Raw genomic sequence first — 18,350 nt, 5'->3', positions numbered from 1 at the left:
TACACAGCATTATAAATTAGTTGCTGGATCTTGACAAATAATTATCTAAAATTCGTAATTGAACTGAAATCATTCAGTTTGTGGATATATGCAGTTGCTTTATTATTCTTTGATTTTTAAAGACACCATAGAGAATTCGCACCAGCAGTTATTGAATCGTGCAAGAAAAAGGCAAATTTGATTGGAATTAAGGATTTTGTTATAGTCTCTTTGTATTATTTTACAAATTTGTATATTGATGTTTCAATGACGTAAGTACAAATTTTATTTTCAAGTGACGCTCATGATCTATTTTGATTTTTTAGAATTAAAAATTATTTTCCCAATTACTTGACAGTTCTTCAGCCAATAAATTTCCGTCCTTACGGAAAAAGAGAAGTGAATCCGCAGATTGGAATCATAACAAACACTTGCATGAAATATTCCACTGACTTCACCCATAAAGTGAGTATTTGCTTCATTGTAGAGGGAAAGAAATTCCTCAGTCGAAGGGCGCAAGGTAATTGGAGAATTTTTGAATACAGAGTGGCTTAAATAAGTCATCAAGATAAATCTGGTTTCAAATGAGGTAATCTTGCACCCAGTCTCATAGAACCGTTAGAACGTATCTCTCAATCACTGATTGACTCAATGTAACAGTGTAAACTTCCTAGTTTTGAAAATCATCTGCACAATGATAGTTGTGAGTAATTTTATAGTATTTTCAAATGATCTCTTTACAGTACATAATAATACATTTGCCAATTCAAGGCTAATGCATTACACTAGCAACCAAACCAGTTACACAAACCACTGATTTTTTAGAGTCGGTTCATTTTTAATTTCCACATTTACTCACAATTTATAGCAATTTCTTATATATGACAATGCAGGTATCCAGGATACTTTACTGGTCTACATATAGTACTGAGAAATTAACTTGAGGGAGAGTCTAAAAAACTCTCTGCATTGCCAATTGCCATGGTATGACCAGGCTGGTTATAAAAATATGCAGCTATACTGAAATCTTATACCAATCTTTTAGTTGAGAATCTAATCAGGCAAATTGGTTATTGAAGCATATTTTCTTAGTTAATGTTGGAACTTATGGAAATGGAAAAAAGGATTTGTGATGAATTTTTATCTGGATTATTACTCAATTGGTTTATTAACAGACCCATCTTTAGTTTTAGGCTTTGAATCAATTTCAGGTTGAGAATTTGGTTTGTTATAACTTGTTTGGTTCTTAGGTTAATACAGATCTTCAGTTGACATTAGGATCTAAATAAAATAACTGCAAGTGCAATATTTAACAAACTACTTAGTAGGTACTTGCAAAGTGGATGAATCAATAGCTATCTAGTAATACTCTATATGCTATGATTGCTGTCATGAGCAGTTTTAGAGACTTTCCATAGATTTTTAGATTTTCTGGCAGTAGCACTGTAGCATGAACTTGATATGCACAGCAGTGTAGATGAAATCTAAATATCCTCAGCAACATGTACCTACATGAAAAGTCAAAGACTTTGAGAGATCATATCTACACATTTCTCATAGTGGTGCTGTACTATGATGTATACATGTATTTTTGACTAAAAATCTTGAAAGTCATGGCTGTCCTTGATATTTCTTGAAAATATTGCTGATACTTGAAGCCTGAAATCCAAATCCTTGTGACATTTGCTAAACTCTGCATCATTGGCTGCATCTTGGTGCTCTGTCAGTTTCCCATAAGTCAGCTAGATTCATTATTAAGACTAATAGCTTTAGGCAAAACCCTGTTTTTCCTGTTACACACAATAGGAATACGTTTACGTAGCCATGCATTTTTTCATCTTTGGGAAATTGTTTGATAATAGAAATGTAGTCACTATTGAACCATGTACATAGCTGTCCAATTTGCCTGCATTATGCAAATATACTCTTAGGTCATGAAATCTTGCAGCCATAAATTTGTTCAACTATTTCTGATGCATTCTGAACAGTGCATGTATCTCTTGACCAACTGCAGTGACACTATGTTAAGTTGGGTAATTGTGTTACCAAGATAAAGATTTTAGGTACAGTGTTGTTGATATTGTTGATTTGTTGCCAGAACTGCTTGAACCTTGGAGATTTTGTTGCCCAAAACACGTGTGAATGAGTATGTAATATAAAATGCATTAACAAGTACTTATGAAGACAGATTTTGATGTTGACATCACCAAAGATCTTTATACTGTATTTTCTAATGAATTGTCATCTTGTTTATCTCTTGGCAATGAAGTAGCATCCTTCATCTTCATGTTGCTTCAGTCTAGGTACATTGAACATTGAGGTACAAAAAGGTAGTTTGTTGCATCTAGTGCCAATGATGAAGTAAAATTTTGTTCCTTGTTCTATCTATTTTTTTTGTACGTGCATATAGTGACTCCTTATGGAGATCATTGAATAAATAATTCTAGTATTTATTGCACTTCTAAGGCCAGAATTAATTTTTAAATATCTCTTGAAATGAATCGATTTGGTTTTGGACTCTCAAGAACCATACTTAGGTTCTAAAGAAACTATGTACCAGTGCATACAAGAACCCCAGAAAATGCAAATTTTCCTTATTTTATATAGATCTCACTCAACTGTATAGCAAGGACCAAGATGTTGGATAAATATATCTGCTATATCTCAATGTACAGAGGATTCCTTTTCTTTTAAATATGATGTAGCCAGTCCTGGAAGCTGTGAATGGGTTTTTGAAATGCATGTTAGGCCATGCATCATTGTTGATTTTCTTATTCCTGTGATGTTGTAAGGTGGAAGCCTTAATCTTTTCTCTTGAGGTGTCAGATTTTGGGAACTCAAATTTGAAGTGCATTAATGCAATTTTGCATCTAGGGTTAAACACCAGTGCTATCAGGGTTTGAAATATAGTTATTTCATACCAGATTGACCCAATATTATGGGTACATAATGAAATAATGAAATATTTAGTTCCAAGAAAAGGAGCAGAATTTGGTGCCTACTGCAACTTGATTCATAGCAGTTGTCAGTGTTGCTGCTATAAATTTCTTATTACATTATATTGAATTTTTTTATGAATTTCCTAATCTGGGCCTCACTAGAAAAGATGCGACATCATGATTTGTGCAGATTTAGAAAGAAAGATTGGTTGTCCCTAGGACTACTGAGAGTAACAATTTATAATTACTACCATGCAAAAAGAAATGTTAGATGGTTATTGTATCCATGTGCAATGGCTTACTTAGAATTAGTTCCAATTTTGAATTACTTTGCTAGTTCTAAGTTCTATTAAATTAGTCCTGAAGAATTGCAGAAGATGCAGCCCGATCTGGAATAGCCTAAACTTCTATTTATCTTGCATTTAGTTGCACAGGACAGGAGATAGCTTGAAATGGGTTTTGAAGCTGGCAGATCTCCTATCAGACTTTGAGTAGCTGAAGTAATAAATGATTCCATGATATTGTCTTCAAATCATCAAAAAATTGACATTTCCAATTTCTGAACATCATTCATTTTGTCATTTAACAAAGATCAAAGTTGAATTTTTAAATTTACAATCCTGCTATGTCTTTCAATGTTTGAAGTTTTTATTCACCTTTCCCCTCTGATCTTTTCTAGAATTCTAACCTCACGGTGTTTAATGAAACTTAACACGTGTTTGAACATTTTAAGTCGAAGGCCACTTTATAACATTCTAACTCCGGAAACTTTGAGTTTACCGTACGTTGTTTTTCAGCTTTGTAAGACATGCCTCGTAGGAAGCGTAGTGGTGGTTCGAAACGACACGTCACAGCTGTAAGTTAAGGCAATTTGATATGTATATAATTGACACGTGTTGGAACTCGAGCTCTATTTACCTGGATATTTACTGATATATATAGTTGACAGGCTATGTATGGTTTATAAGTTTGAACCTTTTCTGTCGAAGGATAAGATAACTTCTCAAGCATCGCCGGAGCTAGGCAGTCCACTGGAAGAAACTCCTGCGCAAGACAACCCCGAGGACGTTCCTTTTAACCTCGATCCTGATCATCCGCAGCAGATTGTAGAGAACATTGCCGATTCTCCCGAGCCTCCAAATGAAGGCAACCAAATAGCCCAGGGTGATGATCTTGTGCATGCATTAGAAGGCCCAGAATTGGGTGCAGCTCTGAACGAGCCAGTCGAAACTGCGTCGATAGATTCCAATGAAGCTGCTTGTGGGAGTCCGAGCTCGAACAGGAGCGTTCACGATGACAGCCGACCAGCAAGTCGATCCGACATAGAGACGATGATCATTGAACAAGCGTTTGCTATGGAGTACCTTGATCTGGCCAATGACCCGATACCCGAAGAGGATGTTGACCATAATCTTGACGAACCATCGTTTTCTGGCGGTTCTGTTCGATTGCGGCAAGAACTTGAACTTGTTGAACGAGTTGGAGAATATGAAGGAATGTTGCTCCCTGTTGATGAACAGGAGGATAATGGTGACAATGACGACGAAGACGTTGTTGATGATAATGGTGACTATGACGACGAAGACGTTGTTAATGAGAATGGTGACTATGACGACGAAGACGTTGTTGATGATGATGGTGACTATGACGACGAAGACAATGTTGATGATAATCGTGACGATGACGACGAAGACGTTGTTGCTGATAATGACGAATACGTTGATGATTATGACTACGATGAAGATGATGACGTTGACATTGAGATGATGAATCTTGAAGGCGCATCTACTCTTCCTCCCGAAGAGCCAGGAACTTCGAACTCAAGTAATGTACCTGCCGAAGAGACGGCTTCTGCGCAAAGCTCGAGAAGCAGCAGGCGACGCGAGAGGAAAGGAACTCTAGTTTGTGAGAGATGTGGAGATAGATTTCCTGCTAGGCTCCTCCCGAAGTTGCAAGAGGGTTTGGCAGCAGTCGATACTCCCGTGATCATTACTCAAGCCCCTCGCTCGCCCACCGCCCCAGTGGCGCCAGACACTCAAAGCACATCTGGCATATCAACAGGAACTAGGAACAGCGACGAGGACTCCGGAACTTCATCATCCCGAGCGTCAACACCTGCGGTCTGTCCACACTGTCAATCCATTGAGCCTCCTCGTAGCGCATCTGATACAAGTTTGCCGTCGGCCGGCTCTTTCTCGGCTGCAATGGAAGAAACCATCGCACCAAATGTTACCATAGATAGGCAATACGGGCACAACCTTCCTGGCTATGACACTGAACGCGTGCCTAGTGCGCCTCCACCAGTTTATCCTCCCCTAGCATCTCCCCAACGTAGACCGGCATCGAGTGGGCCTTACCATTATCACTATTCTCCGGACAGTAGACCAGAAAGTTCTTGCGTCATTATTCCTCCCCCCTTGTCACCACGGGATGGTCAGCGCTCGAGCAGCTCCCATCCTCGTCGCACGACTCCAGACAGCAGAGCTGGGTCATCAGGCAGCGCTGCTTACGGCCAGCTTCCAGGAGTTCAAGAAAATGTCACTGGTCCGTCAGATTCGCCAGTTCATCCACATTCTTCACCCGAAGGGCGACGAAATACTAGAGGCGAACGGTTCCATTCGCACGGATCGTCTGGTACGCCTCCTTCACCTACTATTGAGACACGGAGCCCCTACACCCCTCCTCCAGGTGGACCTTCATTCCCATACAATCTTATACCGCAGGAGTCGGTTATTCCTCCTCCAATGGGTCAACACCCTATCTCCCCTCAAAGTGCTTCAATGCTTTCATATGCTGGTCTTCCCGCGCTTGCGCTAAGGATGGGTATCCACAGCCCCGAATCGCGACACTTGTCACCACCCTTGGATGGACAACGTATTTCTCCCCAAAGTAGTTCTTCAATGCCACCTTATGTTGGACTTCCAGCACAAAGAATGAGTAGCCAGAGCCCCGAATCGCGACACTTGTCACCGCCCTTAGATGGACAACACCGTATTTCTCCCCAAAGTTCTTCAATGATTCCTTATGCTGGACTACCTGCGCATTCACCCAGGATTAGTACCCAAAGCCCCGAATCGCGACACTTGTCACCACCCTTGGATGGACAACACCGTAGTTCTCCCCAAAGTTCTTCAATGCTTCCTTATGCTGTACTTCATGCGCAAAGGACGAGTAGCCAGAGCCCCGATTCGAGACACTTGTCATCACCAACGTTGAGCACAAGTTCCCGAACTGTGTCCGGCGAGGCTGGTAGTCCCATGCGACAACGTCCTGTGACGAGCCCTTCGCGTGTAGCTCCTTATGGAGCTTCACCCCGCCGAGCTCTAAGAAGGCTGCAGCTCGACGAAGAGACGGAGAACGAAGGCGAGGAAGAGACACAAGATGCTGTTGTCCCTAGTGGAACGGATATTTAGATGCAGGAGTGTTACGATAAAAGACTAGCACATTTTATGAAAGTTTTAGGCCTTTGCGCGTCAAACCATTTTAATAAATTGGACCCAGAATTTTCGACGAAAAATAAGCATGCATCACAAGATTGGTTCCTGGCTAAATATTAAAAGTTGGAAACCTAAATTTCTCAAACGGAAGTAGAGTTCTCCAATAACCGGCTTGAATAGAATTTTCTCCTTCTTCGTCCATAGGAAGCGCGTTTTGGTAAGTCGTTCGTAATTCTATGTAAACATTCATCTGCTTATTTACTAAGTAAACTTTTCTTGAACTAACTGCACGTTTTCTCTTGCAGATTACATTCAAGTCGACAATTCCCATACTCAACTCTGCACCTCTTGCCTAGCTCCACCGAAAAATTTTCTGTTGTATCCTGCGTGTCAACAGCAATAGAATATTGCTGTTGGTGTGGTCTTCGTAATGGACAACAACCAAGGCGATGGTCGGATCGGTGGGGTGGTTGCCGACGAGATGTTCCCTGAAGGAGCTGGTCCTTACATAGACCTTGACGAGGCTGGTGGAATTCTCATGGATCTGACTGCCAATGAGAAGGCTGTGCACGCTGACTTCCCCAACTCCTTCCCTGATATTTTTGACGACGAGGATCTGGCTTGAATTTAAATGGAGTTATTAATCTAAATCAGTATTTGGAGTTAATCTATTATAACTCGCAAGAGCCGCGATGTACATGCAGCGTAAAATACTGATTATATGTGATGTTACAGATGGGGGTAATTATTTCTGCTTTATGTTCCATAAAAATACAGGCGACGATGAACAACGAACTTGAGTAACCTGTAATTTTCAATTTTTAATGATCGCGGCAGAGCAGAATTGTGGTCTATTTTAATGTCTCTATATTCGATAACCCTCGAAGTTTTTAAATAAACTCACTTTCATGGAGTAGAGTATTATTTATCTTATCCAAATCCGGCATGTCTTGGCGAGACTAGATTCAGTCAGTCGGTTGTGCCACCTCTGGGTCAACCACTCGGACAGCGCGATTGCAGCTCGTATAGCTGCAAGATTGAATATCAGTCCAATCATTGGAATTTTTCCTAGTGTCAACACGGTTAAGGTTGTCTACGAATCGGATACACCATGATGCATACACATTTGCGGCCTCTGTTTGTCAAAGAACTTGCATAATATACAAGCGAATGCGCCCCACTATGAGCCGTGTTCAGTATCTAGAGATGCATGATTTTAGCGAAAGTGAATCCCAAGTCTGTTTGAAATTGGCGGAGGTGTTCGTAGAATTTGATACCCAAGAACGCCTTGTTAAGAGAATTTACTAGTGTGCTGCAAACCTGGAATTGTGGTCACGATTAAAGTCCTGTATTCCGCTCTAATTCATTTTGAACGTTGCTTTGGTCCGGTGATGATTATAATTTGACGGCTAAACTTTTAAATAGATTCCAAATGAATGCCTAAAATCCAGATTGCCGAATTGAAAACGGCGGGGACTAATGCCTGTTCTGCAGATGTTTATCAGCACACTTACCTGAATCAGTAATGAGGCCAACGGGTACGAAACGAATTTACGGAATGTTTATCTCGTCTAATCTGCCATATTGAAGTGGATCAGCTTTGCAACGTCTATTTATTACCGCGATCACTCCACACATTATATAGATGGAACCGGATTAAGGTTGATGTAAGCTATTTAGTGTTAATTATGCGTTTTTAGGTTCATAAAGTAACGATGGCTTATTGGTAGCAGTTTAAAACAACTGGAGCAGTAACTGGAGCACCATAAACTTGCCATAACTGGAGCAGTAATTTTGTGGGTTCGATCCCAGCTACCTACTCGTTACTACAGCTCTGATAAAATAGTTGAGGTGGCCGGACGATAAGAGCAGCAAAATTGGAGCAGTTAGCTGCATGCTAGTGTCCAGCAACCGGCTGTGAATATTATGATATGTTAGGAATCTGGGATAAGCCAAACGTCTAGTCAACGTATACACCGTTATTATCGCTAATTTAAATAATATTATTATTAATAGAGATTGTGCAGGGTGGCCCAGTGGTTACAGTTCAGAGTACCAGGATTGGCGCAGAGAGGCGCGGGTTCGATCCCAGCTCTGTGCGCCAGTTTCTGGTCAGAATCGGCAAGGGGGCCGGGCGGTTAAGCACAGCAGAATTGTAGCAGTGAGTTGCGAGTTCGAGACCGCAACAAGCTGTGAATGTTCTGCGATTTTAAGAATCGGCGACAGGCCTACGGCTTAATAACGCTGAAACCGCTATTATTATTATTGTGTAAATGACGTCACGTCGGCACCAAGTTGCCGTTCCGCACTTTTGCTAGGCCCTACTTTATTAACCACTTCATGGACCATTTGCGGATTTGAAAAGGTGATTAGCGTAAACTACGGCTTTGGAGTTTGGACTTGGGTCGTGGTGGGACGACTGAAATAACCCAGCATTGCCCAATACCTGCATAATTTTCATACTTCACCCCGTGCATAAGCATGCTGCAGAGCAAATTAGCCAACATGATTACTTGATGAAAGCCACAGGGACTAAATCCCTTCATGGATGTAAATCAGCGAGCCAATGAGCTGCAAGCCGCCAAAACAATGGTCGTAACCCACACGCTAAACCCTAAAAAATTTCTATTCCATGCAGCCTAGCCCCTTCCCCACTTTCGATAAAGAACGCCCTGCGCCACAGTGCTATCAGTACACTGCTACCTCTCCAGCCTGTCCGTTCTTCTGGAGGCTAAACCTCCACGCTTACCCCCTGCTCCCCCTCCTTTCGGTACCAGCTTGCGGAAGAATTCTAACCTAACCTAACCTAACCAAACCTAACCCTTTCGCGGAAAGGTGGAGAGAAGGGGGTAGGTGTGGAGGAAGGAGATGCTGGTGAGCGTCAGGGCTGGGCTTACGCCTGCGAAGTGGGTAAGGTGATGCGACAGTCCGGTGCGGGGACCCATTCCGTTCCCATTTACGGCAGTCTGGTGCGGTCTGCGGACCCTGTGGCTTACGGCATTTGTAAGAAGTGATGGTATGGGCTTAAATCATTGGTGTAGGAGCTATTGGGCGTAATACGTTTGGAGTATCAGCTTGTGGGCTGAGGCATTGCTTGTTTCAAGCTGGTGTGGTGAGATGAGGCAAGTAAGAACAGCTGCATATGTGTTAGGCTGACTATTTCTATTGCATGTAGAGGGTTGGCATTGGCTCTTGGGCTGATTTAAGAGTCAAATTTTTGGGCTATGGCAGCGCTCCCTCCGTTATTAGTTTTGTTAAAGTTCGGGCCACGTCGGTGTGATTAACATTGGGGAACTATTTAGTAAAGTCAAACAAAATTTTTATATATTCGAGGAATAGGGAAGACTGGACACCATCGTAAAATATAATTCACTCTGAATTATGAATGAAATAATTCAAAATAAACGAAGATTTGGCAGTCAAAATTTATTTTGGGATGAAACGTCAGAGTTACAATAAATGTCGACAATAAAATAAAATATATTTCATGTTAGAGACGGAATGTATTCAAAGTGAGACAATTTCATATTCATCATTGACTCGTGTCTAAATTAGTCATGCCTAAAATAGCGCTATGTCATCAGTATCCATGGACTTATGTCGTCGCACTCACGCTCCAATAGTAACATTAGCATCTAAAGTAGCGCTGAAATATTTTTGAAGGCTGGAAAGCCAGTAGAAATTGGGCGAAGAAATTCTAAGATGGTAAAATATGTGTGTGCTGCTCTCCCGGTCGAAACTGCTTTTCATAGCCAGCAAAATTGGTAATTCGTTTGAATCTGCGCGTGTACGACGACCTCGTGAGAGCAATAGAGGAGTAAAGGCAGGTAAATGAGAGTTTAATTTGTTAGTTTGAATAGGTCTTCCTTCGGTAAACATTTTATAATTTTATTCCTACGAGTGGAATTATCAAATTTAAGTTATGGTCGAGTTGGGAATAAAATGCATTCTCTCAACATAACATAACATAGTGATGTCGGCGCTGAAGAGTAGGCCTGATGTGGCCTGTCGCCGATTCTTGAACTTTTCGTGACTATCTCACAGAAGATCTAAAATCGTGTCATTTGACCGGATCTTTCCATGACTGACGAAAGTTTGAAATAGCTACTCGATTTCCACCGGGTTCGATTTGGTGCTAGGGATTTCAAGTCTGAACATATATTTCTCCATAGCTTTATCTAGTCTGTTCTTGAACGCGTTCATACTCGGAGCGCCAACGATGTAATCGGGGAGGCTGTTCCTCATGTCGGTGACTCGAAGCGAGAAGAAATGTTGTCGCGTGGATAATTTACAGCTCGTTTTTTTAGTTTATATCCGTGGCCCCTTGTGTTTGTTCTTGTTTCAAATTCTAGTAATCCTTCGGTGACCTTGTATAAATCATGAGTATACTTGTATACTTCAATGCATGAGGTCCCCACACAGACGTCGATAACTGAGGCTTGAAAGCTTCATAATCTTTAATCTTTCTTCATATGTCTTGCATTTCAAGCCTGGAATTATCCTTGTTGCACGTCTTTGAACATTCTTTACCAAATTTTTCTCCTTTTCAAATCTCTGTGACCACACAACGTTTCCAAACTCTAGATTCGGGCGCACGGCAGCAACAAACAACTGCTTCATCGCCTCCGCATCTATAGGAACTCGTAAGAGCGTCTAATTAGTCCAAGAAGTTTGTTAGATGTGTTAGCTTGCGTTTCAACATGATTAGAAAATTTCAGCTCCTTGTCGACATAAGCTCAGAGATATTTTTCCGCACTAGACTTTTCAATCATTACTCTCTCGTTGCAACCATGTCTTCTCATACTGTAATCTTGCTGTTCATTGTTCTTCCTGAGGCGAAGTACTTTACACTTTTCAGCATTAAACCGCAGCTTTCAGCTTTAAGAGCTTTCATTTCCCGTGTTTAGTATCATTGGTATATGTGAGAGACTTCGGACCTAATGAAGAAAAAGCATCTAAGTATGTCTTTTTTAATGAAACGCAATGTATGTTTTGACATTGAATTGCAATTCGTAAAAATATTTAAGTAGTGATAATAAGTTCGTATTAATAATTCAATTAACATTGTTAAGAATACAAATAAATTCTTGTACAAATAAGATCCGAGACTACCTTCTCCAGGGTGAATGATTGGTAAATTTGATTTAAATTAGTTTAAATTCACAATTCACTTATTGTTTTGTTCACCATAAGCTTGTAAATACTTTTAGACGCGGCTGCAGAATTTTGGAAGCGGGCTATTAGGTTGCGCTACGCATGACTGCAATATAATTACCATCAGTTGACATCTGTATATTATTGGACCAGTTTAATATATAATAATGTATAAGAATACGCACCTAAAAAGAATATATAAGAACCTATAAGATAAGACCTACAGGGTGTTTCAGAATTAAGCAACTCTTTTAATTTGTTAATAAATAAAAAACTAAGAACGTTATGAAGTTGAAACTTGTTTTATATAAAAGAAGAACATTTTTATGGTAATATTGTATGTGGAATTAATAGAAAACGGCAAATAAGGGGTACTCTAAAAAAGTTTATAACTTTTGCAAATCACATGCTAAAATGTCGAGACACATATCATTCGATTTGTAACAACAATATCTAGCGACTGTATAGCCACGATTTTTTATTTTCCTCATCGTTTTTTTCGCGTTCTTCCCATTTTTTCACATTTTTACCCCCACCTTCCTCCCCCTTCTCCTATATAAGTCAAACCATGCACATATTAAAAAAAAAGGCTTCTAGAGTCGCTAGGTATTGTTTTTGCAAATCGAATGGTATGTCTCTCATTGCCGTTAGCTTGAAAACTGTTGGAGTTATAATTTTTTTAAGATGGCGTTTTTTGTGGATTTTTAAATTGTTCAGGGGAGCCAAATAAAGTAAAATTCATTGAAAACAGAAGAATATGCCCAAAAAGTCTTGATATTGTAGCCCAAGCTTTCTCATTGCCAATTATTTGCAGTCAAGGTACCAGCACGCGTCTTTAGACCTATTTATGTTCAATTTAACGTGAATAATAGGCTATAAATGGGACTTTTTATAAATAAATATATATATAAAATATTCATTTTACATAACTTTACAACTGCATTACGCAAAAACTATTGCATGAACATCCATAGTAGTAGCTTTGTTAAACGCGTCTTGTTTGTAGCTTTCAAACGAGTGCAAACACTTTGCAATTAACCTAAATAATGACATATAAATACCATTTATTTGTAAATAATGATATAAAACGATCATTTCATAAAAGTTCAAGACTGCATTACACAAAAAAGTATTGCATGTACATCTGTGGTAGTAGCTTTGTTGAACGCGTCTCGTTTGTAGCTTTCAAACGAGTGCAAACACTTTGTAAGTAACGATAGTAATGATCTATATATACAGATTTAATTCAAATAAATCTTTGTACATATTGTTAAAAAATGTTCATATATATATTTTTAAAATTGTCTTGCACAAAAATTATAGCACGCACAGACATGCGGTAAACTGCGTTAGACGCGCCTTTTCAGCAGCTACAAAATGAGTCAAGCAAACGGTAAAGCCAAAATTTCCGATTTTTAGGGTAGCCGGTCCCCTTAATAGTATTAAATATTATTTAAAAACCAGCATGATACACACATAATATAAATTACAGAATAAAACTGTACGAAAGATTTCGGTGTAATGTTGTCAACCTCAGCCTGTTACTAGTGTCAACATGTTAGTTGTTACTTGTTAAGTTGTTACCAGTTACCACTTACAGTTTTTTTTTCATCTATCAGTTTGCTTACAGTTATTTTTACACAGTTATTTTTATGTTTCACCTTCCCTACATGGATGTCCACTTTAATCTACCAATCTCAAAAATAATCCACATATATATACAAAAAAAGACTGATTTTTATATGTATATGTGGATAATTTCTTAGATTGGAAGATTACTAAGGAAATGTTTACTAAGGAAATGTTACTAAGGAAATGTTACTAAGGAAATGATTACATGGATGTGAACTTTAGTTCACATCCATGTAGGGAAGGTAAAACATAAATATAACTGTAACTTTTATTTACTGTATCTAACCCTGGGGTAACCCATACTAGTTCGGTTAGGTTAATTGCAATAAAACATATCAATGCATACATGCATTGATATGTTTTAAAAATGTTTTATTTTCATTAAATATTAATGAGTAAATCCCAATAGCAGAACAATAAACATTTAGAGATTTCCAATAATTTTGGCCATTGTAGCGGCTAATGTAGCGCGCTACATTTTACTGTAGCGGTAGCGGTAGCGCCCGTTACAATCTAGTGGGTGTAGCGGTAGTGGTAGCGGTAGCGCCCGCTACATTTAGAGCATGTAGCGGTAGCGGTAGCGCCGCTACATTTCCAAGTAGCGCTGCCCAGCTCTGATCAGTTGACATCTGTACATTACTGGACCAGTTTAATATATAATATAAGAATACGCACCTAAAATGAATATATAAGAACCTATACTATAAGACCTACAAGAACCGCACCTGTAAGAATACGCTGCACCTAAAATGTGACAAAAGAAGGCAGGAAAATTTGTTTATGTTGTAATGACACGCACGCGCTGGTGAACGTCCAAAAACGCAAAGAAACTGACTTGAACTTCATCACAAACAAATTTTAAATTACTTCGAAACCTTTCTGGAAGTTGGTTTTGTAAATTCGAGCATCGCGAAATATCAGAGAAGGACAGATAATTTAAGAATCACCGTGGCGTTACACATATTTTGGTATAGTTCGGCAGGCATTTTCATACGGGTTCGATTGACATTTTGGTATTATATTATTATACGCAACTATTATTGTTGTAGAAAACAAATATATTATAACTATATTTTGATTGATATTGGCATAGTTTGGCAGGCATTTTCATATCAAGTTCAGACGTTGCTTGGGATTGATTATATATCTTTAATTAGAAAATCCCGCTGTTTGAATGAAAACTCAGAAATGTTTACGTAAGCAAAACCTATTTATACTAACACATAGAACTCCCATTCACTCCTCCTTTCTATATCTTCAGTATTTTATCGGTGACATGAGAATGCATTTTATTCCCCTACTCGACAATAACTTGAATTTGATAATTCCATTTACAGGAAATAAATTATAAAATGTTTACTGAAGGAAAAGCTATTCTTTAACTTACACACCAAATAACAACACTTACACATGGAACACTAACTTACTAACAATGACACTAACTTACACATGGAACGGTCATTTACCTGCCTTTACTCCTCTATTCTTCTCAAGAGGTTGTCGCATACGCGCAGATTTCAACGAAGTAACAATTTGCTGGCAAAGAAAAGCAGTTGGCCGAGCTGCGACCGGCACAGTGGAAAACGCAAATTATACAATCTCGCAAACTTTTCGCTTAAGCTTCATGGGCCTTTCTGCCACAAAAATTTAGTTAAATTTTGCTCAAAATAAAATTCTAATTTCCTAAATTTAGAGCAAGTGCGCCGACATAGGTACATGAATACTGATGACATGGCGTATTTCAGGGTTTACTAATGTAGATACTGGTCGATGATACACAAAAAATTTTCCCACTCTGAACATCGAATACATTTCGTCTCTAACATTATGTATATATTTTTATTGTTTGCATGAATTTCAACTACTGATGTTTCATTCGACAACTAATTATGGCTCTAATGTCTTCGTTTATTTTGAATAATTTTTACAGACGTGAGAATTACCCAGCTGACGGTGACGTCAGCTGGGTATTATAGTTATTATATATTATATTTTATATTCCATATTATTATATTATATTATATATTATAATTATGTATTTATGTCCGTATTATAGTTTTCTTAATGTTCGGGGTTTGGGCCACATCGGTGAGATTCACATTAGGGAACTATTCACTAAATTGATACAAAACTTTTAATAAATTCCAGGAATGAGGAAAACAGGAGGTCTGCAGCGACTCGTATGCATAACTCGCACTGTCAATAATAATTTCTTGTCAATGTCGTAATTAATTTTATTTAACCTTGAAACTCGGCAATCATAAATCTCTGTAACTACATGTAACTTAATTACCTTGAACGCGATTGCTTATTTCGCATTGCATCATTTCACTATTAAATAATTATAAAATATTCGGTCATTAAATCTTGTCAATTCTCGTACACGAATAGCACTCGCGTAATTTATGAATAATTAGAATTCAGTAAGCGAGGAAATTATTTCTATTTTCAAATTGCATACAATCAAATATTGTGAATTCTTCTAGACCGCGCCAGAGAGTAAACATTAGCCAATCGCGAGTTAGCGTCATTTTTTGGACGACGTCGTGGGGTAAACATCTGCTAAGGGGTAAGATGATAAGTTCTTCACTAGAATTCAATTCATATAATGCAATAAAATAATTCAGTGTAACTGTCATCACTGTATCACCAAGTGCATTTCCTTAATTCTTTTGATCTCGTTATTCCATTGTGTTCATGTCATGTTTATTCTAACAATGCTGCTGTGAAATTTGAAAAAGTAGTAGAGAAAACCAACCCTCTTCTTCAGACCCTCGCAAAATATAGTTTACTCTGAAGTATGTAAAAATAATTCAAAATAAACGAAGACTTGAGAGCTATAATTAGTTTTCGAATGAAACATCAGTAGTTGAAATACATGTCAACAATAAAAACATATATATTTTATATTAAAGACGAAATGTGTTCAAAGTTCAAAGTGGAGAAATTTTCTGTGCAACATCGACTCGTGTCTACATTAATCATATCTTTAATTACGCCACGTCATCAGTATACATGAACCTATGTCGGCGCACTTAATCTTTAAGTGTCCGCTGCTCCTGCAATGAATAAAGTTGAAAATAATTTTGGAGGCCGAAAGGCCCGTGGAACTTGAGCGAGAGTGTTGAAAGATTGAATTACTTGCGTGTGCTACTGTTTGTGACGCAGCTCAGTCAACTGCTTTTCATTGCTAACAAATTGTTAATTCGTTGAAATTTGCGCGTATGCGGCAAACTCTTGAGAAGAATAGAGGAGTAAAGGCAGGTAAATGAGAGTTCCATGTGTAAGCTTGAAATGGTATTCCTTCAATAAACATTTTATAATTTCATTCCTATAAATGGAGTTATCAACTAGAAGTCATTCGGCAACGCCAGGCTAACCTACTATATTATAGTTTGTAATAAAACGAATTCTCTTGCCACCGATCGAACTCGTATAATGTATATAGCAAATACTGGGGATGGAAAAAGGAGTTCTATGAGTTGATATAAAGAGTTTTTTATTTACATTTTTGAAATTTTGTCCAACAGCGGGGTTATCTAATTAAAGATATTTAATCGATCCTAAGCAACGTCTGAACTCGTAGGAAAATGTTTTCCAAACTATTCCAATATCAATCAAAATATAGTTATAAGAAATTTGTTTAGTATGATAATAATAGTTTGGTGTAATAATATAATACTAAAATGTCAATCAAACTCATATGAAAATACCTGCCGAACTATACCAAAATATGTGCGTGCGGTGCCACTAAGAATTTAATAGAATAGAAGAATAGAATAGAAGTGCCGGCACTGAACAAATAGGCACATGGCCTGTTGCCGATTCTTAGACTTTTCGTGACTTGATTCACAAGGGATCCGGCCTTTTGAACCCGAGCTTTCCATAACTGACGAATTGATTGAGATAGCTGGTGGACTTATTGCAAGGTTTGTAAGGTGCTAGGCATTTTAAGACTGAACATATGCTCCTGCATAGCTTTATCTAGTCTGTTCTTGAAGGCGTTCATACTTGGAGCGTCAACGATGCTATCAGGGAGGCTGTTCCACATGTCGGTGACACGAAGCGAGAAGAAATGTTGTCGCGTGGATGAGTTGCAACGCATTTTTTAGTTTATAGCTGTGGCCCCTGAGGTTGGTATTTGTTTCAAATTCTAGTAATACTTCTGGGAGATTGTATAAACCATGAGAATACTTGTATACATCAATGAGGTCACCACGCAGACGTCGACAACGGAAGCTTGGAAGCTTCATAATTTTCAATCTTTCTTCATAAGGCTTGCCTTTTAATCCCAGAATTATCCTTGTTGCACGTCTTTGAACACTGTCGACTAAATTTTTGTCCTGTTCTAATTTTGGTGACCACACGACGTTTCCAAACTCTAGGTTCGGACGCACGACGGCGACAAACAACAGCTTCATTGCTTCAGCATCTATGTACTCGTAGGAGCGTCTGATCAGTCCAAGTCGTTTATTGGCTTTATTAACTTGAGCTTCAATATGCTTAGAATATTTCAACTCACTGTCGACATTAACTCCTAAGTCTTTTTCAATGGTCGACTTCAACATCATCACTCTGTCGTTGCAACCGTGTCTTCTCATACTGTAATCTTGCTGTTCTTGTTCATGTCACGCATGATGGCGTGGCTCCGACGCCGCCCCTCCTGTGAACGCTGAAGGGCTCTTTTTTGGACGAAGAAGGCGTGTTATCGCGCCACACAAAAGATATTTCCTTGTGAGACGCTATTTTTAAGAATGATGAGAGGCTTGCACTGTGAAGAATAACAGCCTCGAGCACATTTTTCAAATTTAGACTTTTCGTTATTAGTTTTGGGCTCCATCGGTGTGATTAACATAAGGGAAATGTTAAGTGTAGTGAAACAAATTTTATAAATTCCAAGTAAAAAGAAAACTGGAAATCCACGTAAAATGGATTGTAGGAATTGTGAATTGTGTAAAAATATTTCAGAATAAACGAAGACCAGAGAGCGATAATTAATTATAGATTGAAACATCAGTAGTTATACATGTATGTCGACATATATGATTGAAAATGTCGACAATAAAAATATATATATTCCATGTTGAAAACGAAATGTGTTCAAAGTGAGACAATTTTCTGTGCATCATCGACTCGTATCTACATAAGTCATACTAAATATTGCGCCAAGTCATCAGTATCCATGGACCTATGTCACCGCATATTGTTG

At 38.6% G+C, this 18,350-nt stretch overlaps 1 protein-coding gene across 2 annotated transcripts; it reads left to right on the top strand.

Moving 5' to 3' along the window:
- The first annotated feature begins 371 nt into the window (after nucleotides 1-371).
- LOC108677781 (extensin) lies at nucleotides 372-6,780 on the top strand. Of its 2 annotated transcripts, XM_018166061.2 has the most exons (4): nucleotides 374-444; nucleotides 3,716-3,774; nucleotides 3,908-6,572; nucleotides 6,661-6,780. In XM_018166061.2, the coding sequence occupies exons 2-3, from the start codon at nucleotides 3,727-3,729 to the stop codon at nucleotides 6,329-6,331; spliced, it is 2,472 nt and encodes an 823-aa protein (XP_018021550.1). In that variant the 5' UTR covers nucleotides 374-444; nucleotides 3,716-3,726; the 3' UTR covers nucleotides 6,332-6,572; nucleotides 6,661-6,780. The 2 variants fall into 2 exon arrangements, 1 of the variants encoding a protein (XP_018021550.1); XR_007157302.1 differs by lacking the exons at nucleotides 3,716-3,774; nucleotides 3,908-6,572 and having other exon boundaries at nucleotides 372-444.
- The last annotated feature ends 11,570 nt before the right edge of the window (nucleotides 6,781-18,350 follow it).

The sequence above is a fragment of the Hyalella azteca genome, unplaced genomic scaffold (genome assembly GCF_000764305.2).
Source record: "Hyalella azteca isolate HAZT.00-mixed unplaced genomic scaffold, Hazt_2.0.2 contig2569, whole genome shotgun sequence".
Taxonomy (NCBI): Eukaryota; Metazoa; Arthropoda; class Malacostraca; order Amphipoda; family Hyalellidae; genus Hyalella; species Hyalella azteca.
This window is presented reverse-complemented; position numbering and strand designations above follow the sequence as displayed.